The following is a 10,000-nucleotide window of genomic DNA, read 5'->3' as shown; positions in this document are numbered from 1 at the left end:
ATCTTGTCCTGTCTCATCTCGCCTCATCTCGTCCTGTCTCATCTCGCCTCATCTTGTCCTGTCTCATCTCGTCTCATCTCGTCCTGTCTCATCTCGCCTCATCTCGTCCTGTCTCATCTCGCCTCATCTCGTCCTGTCTCATCTCGCCTCATCTTGTCCTGTCTCATCTCGCCTCATCTCGTCCTGTCTCATCTCGTCTCATCTCGTTTCTTCAGGTTTTGTTTTAATGACTTTGTCCCGATCAGCTGGTCAAAATGTGGGACTGCTCCTTTCAAGCCTCTGATTGGTCAGAGTGGATCCTGTTTGTTTCAGCTCAGGGGCGTCTTTGATCCCGTCGGCTTGTCTGATTGGTCGACAAGCTGATTAACTTCCTAATGGGACGTTTTGTCCTCAGAGATAAACGAGTCGATTTAAACGTTGAAAATATGTTGCAGACGTTCAGTTAACAGCAAACAAACAAATCATGAAAACTGTTTTCATCATGAAAAACATTTAAAAAGTAACAAATAAACAATTTGACTGAAAAATGTCAGTTACAGTCAGGACAGGAAGTGTCAGATGAACTCTTTCACATTAAAATAACCTCAGAGGAGGCTCCTCCCCCTCATTAACATACAAATGGAGCATCATGTGTGACCTCATTAACAGACTCATTAAGGACAGTTTACAGTGTTTAATCTGAAGTGACCCAAAAACACACAAAGACACAGTCGGTGTCCATCACACACAGGACAATAAAGATTAGTCAAAGTGAGGACGCCTCTGTGCGTCTCTTCATCAATACTTCTAGTTTTTAGTCATTTCTCAGGTATGGATTCAATACAAGGACAAACAGACGGTTTTAAAAATATATTTAATATTAATTTAAAATAAATCAAACAAAACAACAAAAACAGAAACATGAGATTTAAATGTTTCCCTTAAAGAAACGTTAATAAAAAAAATATTAAACATGGAGGGCTTTAGGACCTGACGGACGCCTGAGAGAGCAGGAAGGCTTGAGGGGCGGAGCATCAAGTTCACACAAATGAACACAATCAGACAGGAAGTTCAGTGAATATTCCCTTCAAAATAAAGGAAATTCAAATTTAAAAAGTCAAATGAAAACGAAAATATTAATTTAGTCACAGTAATTTAATGTATTTAGAAAATCCAACATGACAGTTTGACACTGAACAGACTCAACAACACGATTCAACAACTGACTTATTCTGTTTATTATATATTTTATTCAAATAAAATCGATTGTTTACATGATTCAGTTCGATTCAATTCAGAGACTCAAATAAAACTGACGTCCTGAATATTTACATATTTGTGGTTTAATTCATCTTATTGTAAAAAAAAACTAAAACCTTCAGTTTTTTATCACTATATGTAAATTACAAAGAAGAAACATTACCATGGGATCATCAAGATATTTGTTTGTTTGTTTGTTTATTTATGTGGGATAATTTTAAATTTTAATAACATTTGACTAATCCTTTTGTTTTGTTTTATTTATCTATTTATCTGTTTATTTATTTATCTATTTAGCCCAATTTTTATCATGAACATTTTCCAGGTGTAAACATATCATGTTTGTACTCCACGGGATTGATAACCAGATAAATCAATGAAACAGATCAATGTAAGAGTCAGTACTTTTTTCCTTCCCTTCATGAACCTGTAACTTCACATCATTTTATTTTTAATAGTCTATTTTATTTTGAAGGAGCCCTCAGGAACCGCTTGTCGTCATTGTCGCTGACGTCAGAGAGCCGTGTGTGTCAGTTGGAGGGGGCGGGGCCTGCGTGTCTCACAGAGGGTCAGTGTGGACGGAGCTGCGGGAGGAGCGGCAGCAGGACGGAGCTCTGGCCGACTCTCCGCTTCACTCTGACGGATCTACGGAGCGCTGCCGCCGCGGGGCATGCCGGGAGTTACCTGCGCACGTTCACCTGAGAGGACCCGGGACCCGTTACCGGATTAAGGTGAGCCGTGTGTCCGCAGGAGGAGCGACGATCCACCGGTTGATCGTGGAGCTGCAGAGGAGACCCGGAGCAGACGGAGGACCGGAGGCTGAGCGGCTGCGGGTCCGTGAACCCGGATCACTAACCCGGATCATTACCGCTTTGTATCGACCCGGATCACTGACCCGGCTTCACTTTAAGCAGGTGATTAAACAGGTGAGTGTCTCCACTCTGCACTGACACTGCTGCAAAGTAACTGAGTACATTTACTCAAGTACTAATGTTGAAGTACTTTACTTGAGTATTTGTATTTATATTCCATTACATATCAGAGGTAAATACAGTACTTTTTACTCCGTTACATTTAGTCATCAGCTGTAACTGTCACTGATATTGATAATATTTCTAATAATTATCAATAAAAACTAAACAAAATGAACCAAATAATAAAGAAAAAACTGATCGATGATGACGATAGATTACCAATATTGGATCAATAAAACTGGTCGACCAATCAATCTTCTGACATCTCAGAGTTAAATATTTGACTTATATTCATCAGCTGATAAATTCTGACAAATATAAACACATTCATTAAACAGCTGCATCATCACAGCGATGAACACATTATTGATCATATATGATCAGATTATTGATCAGATATGATCATTATTTGCATTCTTATTGTTTAATGTGATTCTGAAAAGTATTGATCAGGGGAGACTAGGAGTAATTGTAACATTTTCTGTCATTAACTCTCCGACCACTTGAAACGCACCTCTTAGCTTTAGATAGAAGAAACAGATAATCAATAATAAAACTGATATATGTTCACCTGGGCGGGGCAGTATATTGATAATTTATTGATTTTAGATATTGTTATATCATAATATATAAAGCTGCGTTACAGTAAAGTGATGTAATTTTCTGAACTTTGATGGTCGTTACCCTCTTAGTCGTTATATCTCCACGTTATTGATGATTATTGATCAAAAAATCTGATTGGTTTAATATTTTGTGAAAACACCAATAGATGTCTTTCTAATGTTGTTACATCATCAGGATACTTTATCAAAAATGTTGTGATTTTTTTTTTTCATTTCATCTCCTCAGCTGCTTGGAGGTCAGTCACAACCTACATGATCAATAATTATTGATTAATGTCGACTTCTCTATCAAGATATTTTCCAGCTGTATCATCCGGTCGTGGTTTTAACCGACGACGACAAAACTGTGATATTAGATTTAATGAAAGAAGTCGGAGTTACAGCTGAGGGGGAGTTAATGATCGATCATTCATTGATGACTGATCAGTTAAGAATTTAAGTGATTAAAAATCTATTGATCAAAGTGTAGAAATCTCAGAAATTGTGCAGAATTTGACATTTTGTCTGTCAGTCTTTTGTTAAATCAACTTAATATATTTTGTATCTTATTGATTGTTTATGATTGATTGATTGATTAAAAAACAAAAAAACAGATTGATTAATAGAGAAATAGAAATTGAATTGATCCCTAGAATAAATATTAAAATAAAGGTACCATAAATATGTTGCTGTTGAAATGAACCCCTGAACGCTCGTCCCTCCTCCTGCAGCTCCTGCAGGGATGCTGCAGAGACCCTGAAGGTCCCAGCGGTGGACACTCTGTCGGGGGACATGCTGCTGTCCGCCTCGTCCCGGCGGGACGTGGACGGCCGCTGCGGCGGCGGCTCGGTGCGGGAGCGGCTGGAGGCCACCGTGTCCGGCCTCGGGGAGCTGGAGTACCTGCGGCGGCGGCAGGAGGTGCTGGTCCGAGGGGCGCTGCAGTTCCGGAGGGAAGAGGAAGAGGAGGAAGAGGAGGATGGGGAGGAGGAAGAGGAAGAGGAGGAGAGGGAGAGGAGGAGGAGGAGGAGGAGGAGGGAGGCTCAGCTGAGCTCTGAGGAGAAGCTGCTGGAGGACAACATCCTGCTGCTCAGGAAACAGCTGGTAGGTCCTGACCCGTCTGTCTCGTGACCTCTGACCCCTCTGACCCCCGTGACCTTTGTCTGCAGCAGAATGACTCAGGTGTGCTGTGTGAGGTCAGAGGTCAGGGGTGAGGGCGGGGTCAGCCGCTCTGATGACGATGAACAGAAAATATTCACATTTAAGAAGCGGAACTTTTTTATTCCTGTAAAAATCACACAATAATAATAATAATAATAATAATAATAACAACAACAACAACAACAACAACAACAATAATAATAATAATAATAATAATGATCAAAAAGTGTATGAATCGTTGCAGCTCTAATAAATTTGACTGAAACAGGACGACGTTTGTGAACAATGAAGCACAAACACACAAACAGTCTGTCAGATAATAAAAAACAGGCTGGTGTTCAGAATGATGATGATGATGATGTCATGGATGGAGTGTGTGTGTGTGTGTGAGTGTGTGTGTGTGTGTGAGTGTGTGTGTGTGTGTGTGTGTGTGTGTGTGTGTGTGTGTGTGTGTTTTCAATTAAAGAGGCGTGATTATCCGACACGGCCTGAGGCAGCTCAGAGATAATGAACACACACACACACACACTCAGACACGCTGGTGTCGAGTCTTCGTCATGTGATGAAGGTCGTCTGTGTGAATGTGGACGTTCTCTTTAAACAGTTCTCACATGAGACACACAAACAGAACGTCCAGGTGTCTCTGGAGACACGTCCGTCACTCTGCTGTTTGAGATCCTGATGTTTGAGTCGAGCTGAGAAATAAAGAAATATGATTTTCATATTGTGGAAATCATATTTCTTTTCAAGTTCTCATCAGGTTCTTCCAGGAGACGTGGAACATTTAAGTTGCGTCCTCTGTCTCCTCTGAGAGCAGGAACAAATGGAGGTTCCTGCAGGTTCCTGCGAGCTGCTGCACTGATCAATTAGTTGTTTGATCTATAAAATGTCAAGACGTCCTCAGTGAATTTGGACAAAGCCTTTAAAACAGTGACGTCACAGAACAACTGAGATAAAATCACTGATTTTATGAATGGAGTTTGGTTGGTTTGTACAGAGTGAAACGGTGGTTTCCTGTCAGAAAAGTCTGTCTGACAGAAAGATAAAGAGGAGAAAAAGTTCTAAAAAAAGCCTGAATATCCCTTTAACAGTGCTGCTGTCCTGCTGCAGAGTGAAGAGGACGAGGTGCAGAAGACAACACAGGGTCACGAGTTCAGACAACTGTCTTCTTCTTTATTAAACCAGTGTGACCACGAGTCCCGTCTGTCCACCACGAGTCCCGTCTGTCCACCACGAGTCCCGTCTGTCCACCACGAGTCGCGTCTGTCCACCACGAGTCCCGTCTGTCCACCACGAGTCGCGTCTGTCCACCACGAGTCCCGTCTGTCCACGAGTCGCGTCTGTCCACGAGTCCCGTCTGTCCACCACGAGTCGCGTCTGTCCACAAGTCGCGTCTGTCCACGAGTCCCGTCTGTCCACCACAAGCAACGTCTGTCCACCACGAGTCGTGTCTGTCCACGAGTCCCGTCTGTCCACCACAAGTCCCGTCTGTCCACCACGAGTCGCGTCTGTCCACCACGAGTCCCGTCTGTCCACCACGAGTCCCGTCTGTCCACCACGAGTCGCGTCTGTCCACCACGAGTCCCGTCTGTCCACGAGTCGCGTCTGTCCACGAGTCCCGTCTGTCCACCACGAGTCGCGTCTGTCCACAAGTCGCGTCTGTCCACGAGTCCCGTCTGTCCACCACAAGCAACGTCTGTCCACCACGAGTCGTGTCTGCCCACCACGAGTCGCGTCTGTCCACGAGTCCCGTCTGTCCACCACGAGTCGCGTCTGTCCACGAGTCCCGTCTGTCCACCACGAGTCCCGTCTGTCCACCACAAGCAACGTCTGTCCACCACGAGTCGTGTCTGCCCACCACGAGTCGCGTCTGTCCACGAGTCCCGTCTGTCCACCACGAGTCCCGTCTGTCCACCACGAGTCGCGTCTGTCCACCACGAGTCGTGTCTGTCCACGAGTCCCGTCTGTCCACCACAAGTCCCGTCTGTCCACCACGAGTCGCGTCTGTCCACAGTCTGTCTCTGCAGGACTGACATCTGCAGGATTATTGGTGTCATGATTTGTTAAACGCAGAAGATGAAACGTGTCACAGACAGAGAGGTCAGAGGTCATCATACTGAGACAGGAAGTGACTGTGTGTGTGTGTGTGTGTGTGACATCACTTCCTGTCAGCTGGTTGATTGATGGGACAAACAGCTGGAGGAGGGTCGGTTTGTGTTCGAACATGCGGCTCATTCCAGAGAGCAGCTGCTGCGCACACACACACACACACACACACACACACACACACAGACACACACACACACACACACACACACAAACACACACACACACACACACACACACACACACACACACACAAACTGTGGTGACAGTCACAGGATCGTCGGACTGACCGTCTGTCTGGTTCTGCAGTGTTCTGCAGTGTTCTGCAGTGTTCTGTCTGGTTCTGCAGTGTTCTGTCTGGTTCTGCAGTGTTCTGCAGTGTTCTGTCTGGTTCTGCAGTGTTCTGTCTGGTTCTGCAGTGTTCTGCAGTGTTCTGCAGTGTTCTGTCTGGTTCTGCAGTGTTCTGCAGTGTTCTGTCTGGTTCTGCAGTGTTCTGCAGTGTTCTGCAGTGTTCTGTCTGGTTCTGCAGTGTTCTGCAGTGTTCTGTCTGGTTCTGCAGTGTTCTGTCTGGTTCTGCAGTGTTCTGCAGTGTTCTGTCTGGTTCTGCAGTGTTCTGCAGTGTTCTGCAGTGTTCTGTCTGGTTCTGGTGGTTCTGCTGCAGTGTTCTGTCTGGTTCTGCAGTGTTCTGCAGTGTTCTGCAGTGTTCTGCAGTGTTCTGTCTGGTTCTGCAGTGTTCTGTCTGGTTCTGCAGTGTTCTGCAGTGTTCTGCAGTGTTCTGCAGTGTTCTGTCTGGTTCTGCAGTGTTCTGCAGTGTTCTGCAGTGTTCTGTCTGGTTCTGCAGTGTTCTGCAGTGTTCTGCAGTGTTCTGGAGGTCAGTGTGAGTCACTGATCAGATGTTTGTTTCTGCTCTCTGGCTGCAGCTCAGTCACAGGAATGCAGCACATGACCTGCGAGCAGCGCCGCATAACCCGCATGTTTTCCATCCAACACAGGGAGTGTGTGTGTGTGTGTGTGTGGGTGTGTGCGTGCGTGTGTGTGTGTGTGTGTGTTTGTGTGTGTGTGTGTGTGTGTGTGTTTGTGTGTGTGTGTGTGTGTGTGTGTTTGTGTAATGTCCTGAAATAAGCAGCAGTGTGTCAGCGAATCATCCAGACTTCTGTGTTCTCCTCTGTGTTCTCCTCAGTGTTCTCCTCTGTGTTCTCCTCTGTGTTCTCTTCTGTGTTCTCCTCTGTGTTCTCGTCTTGATAACAAAGTTATTTCAGAGTTTCATGATCATAGATCAGAATTTAAACATGAAACGCTGCTGTTTGTTGGAATCTAAAAGCTGTAAAGGTTCTCCTGCACTCTGTAAGAGAACGTTTCAGTGTCAGAACGTCATCGGAGAGTCAGTTTGTGTTGAGGAGAACCCTGAGAACTCGTCAGTCTGAACACTGTAAAACCAAACGCTCACATCAGTTCATCAATAAGAAGCAAAAACTTCCAACTTAAACTCTTAGTTTCACTGAACATGAAAAGTCAAGTTTTCTTCACCAGATTTTTGAGTTTTGAATCAAACTGTCAAAAGTTTGAGAAAGTTTTCAAATAAACTACAAAAAAGTTTTGTTGAGTTAATTTACTCGTCTTCTTCAGATCAAATTGAATCCTGTTTTAGAAAACACCCAAAAAATATGATCAAATATACCAAAAATATTATTTTGACGCCGACTCGTCCTCTGGAGTCTCTATCAGCTGCAGATGTCAAATTAAAAAAAAAAAAGTCCTCAAGGAAAAGTAGAGCTGCAGTTAATCAAAATTTCATCCAAATCACAATCTGTCCTTCTGCAAAATCACCGATCACTGATCACCGATCACTGATCACCAATCACGATCACTGACACTCACAGTGATCTGTGATAATACTACAAATATCTGTGATCACAGATCACTGATCACGATCACCGACCACGATCACTGATCACTGATCACAGATCACAGATCACAGATCACCGACCACGATCACTGATCACTGATCACAGATCACAGATCACCGACCACGATCACTGATCACTGATCACTGATCACTGATCACCGATCACTGATCACCAATCACGATCACTGACACTCACAGTGATCTGTGATCACTGATCACGATCACCGACCACGATCACTGATCACAGATCACTGATCACTGATCACTGATCACTGGGTCTGTTTGAAGATTTTTAACAATCCTGCAGCCAGAGTGAACAGAGATCGTTTTAATCTGCAGCTCCACACAGATTCTTTTCACTTTTTTGGCCCAAAATGTCATAAAAGTTTCAGACATTAAAGTTAAACCACATCCTCAAAAAAAAAAAATCCCTAAAAATGTCAAAAAAGTTTCTAAATGTTGCATCAGTAAATATTTCAGGTTACATTTGTCAAAGAGTGAATTTACCTGTGAGACGTTACAGAGACACCAGAGAGACGGGACTGAAAAATATCAAATCAAATGTTTATTTATCCAAAACAGTCACAATAATGTGAATATTGTTCATGTAAACAAATGAAGTCGGCGTCTCCGTGTGGTTCGTGTCCCCCCCGGTGGTACGTGAGGAAATGCCAGAAATATTTGAAAATTAAATTAAAGTCATTAAAAAACATAAAACAATCAAAATACTACAAATATGTGCATGAAAATACATCAAATATGAGATAATTGAATTTGAAATAATTTAATTAAACATGAAGATACACCAATAAAAGTAAAAAATAAAAACAGTCTGAAGGTGACGTTTGGTCACGCAGCGCGTTGACTCGTCAGATCATAGAGTTTTTTTAATGGACTGTTATTGAACACAGAAGTTATTGATAGACTCACGAGATCGTTCACGGGTCTGGGGTTACCTTTAAGACTGGTTTCATTTCCACTCATGAATAAAGATAACAGTGAAGTGTCTTAATGACGAAGAGGGACGAGACGAAGATGCAATTTAAAATACCTTGGAACAATGACTGTCCGTGTGTCTCATGGGGACTAATGTCTCCTGTGTCCCGTCCACCCTGACTCACTGCAGACGCAGACTGTCCAGCTGTTTGAACTACGTTTGTCCTCATTAGTCAGACTCAAAATATGGACAGTTTGTGTCCACGTACATCCATGAACACCAGAGTGTGAATCAGTCCTCGGGTCTCAGACCGTCCACTCCGTACTGTAGGTCCCCGTGTCCCTCATGTCTGTCCCTCTGTCTCTGTGTCCATCAGAACTGTCTGAGGAGGAGGGACGCCGGTCTCATCAGTCAGCTGCAGGAGCTGGACCGGCAGATCAGTGACCTGCGATTGGACACCGAGGCATCACATGAGCAGCTGGAGACGGACAGCCGACCCAGTTCAGGTACGAGAAAAAAATCCACCGATCACAACCGGATGTCGTCAGCAGATTATTGATGATTGATTATGAAAAGGAATTTTGAAAAAATGACACTAAAAATCAAATGTTAGATTTATATTTAAAGAAATAATGAGAAGAAATAAGAAGATGACAACGCTGGGGGACGTTGGGGGACACTGGGGGACGCTGGGGGACACTGGGGGACACTGAGGGACGCTGGGGGACACTGGGGGACGTTGGGGGACACTGGGGGACACTGAGGGACGCTGGGGGACATTGGGGGACACTGGGGGATGCTGGGGGACATTGGGGGACACTGAGGGACACTGGGGGACACTGAGGGACGCTGGGGGACACTGGGGGACGCTGGGGGACACTGCAGCTGTGTAATCAATCATGAATCAATTATTAAACTAATCACCGTTTTGATAAGTGTGAGTGACAGAAAAGACTTGAAAAACTACGTGTCACGTGTCGCTCCAAATCTGGCTTCTGACATTTTTTGGATCAAACAACTGATTGATTATTGGAAATTGGAATTATTGGCAGATTGATCACTAGTTGAAACGTCTGTC

At 44.0% G+C, this 10,000-nt stretch overlaps 1 protein-coding gene across 1 annotated transcript in view; it reads left to right on the top strand.

The window, feature by feature from the left end:
- The first annotated feature begins 1,671 nt into the window (after window positions 1–1,671).
- The window catches only part of dact1 (dishevelled-binding antagonist of beta-catenin 1), a 13,365-nt gene continuing 5,036 nt past the window's right edge, over window positions 1,672–10,000 (top strand). The window contains exons 1-3 of the mRNA XM_084743138.1: window positions 1,672–2,165; window positions 3,547–3,916; window positions 9,299–9,428. Of these exons, the coding sequence (XP_084599264.1) occupies window positions 3,608–3,916; window positions 9,299–9,428 (439 nt within the window). The 5' untranslated portion in view covers window positions 1,672–2,165; window positions 3,547–3,607. The remainder of the gene's footprint in view (window positions 2,166–3,546; window positions 3,917–9,298; window positions 9,429–10,000) is intronic.

This window comes from Lutjanus erythropterus, chromosome 18 (assembly GCF_056507025.1).
Source record: "Lutjanus erythropterus isolate fLutEry1 chromosome 18, fLutEry1.hap2, whole genome shotgun sequence".
NCBI lineage: Eukaryota > Metazoa > Chordata > Actinopteri > Lutjaniformes > Lutjanidae > Lutjanus > Lutjanus erythropterus.
This window is presented reverse-complemented; position numbering and strand designations above follow the sequence as displayed.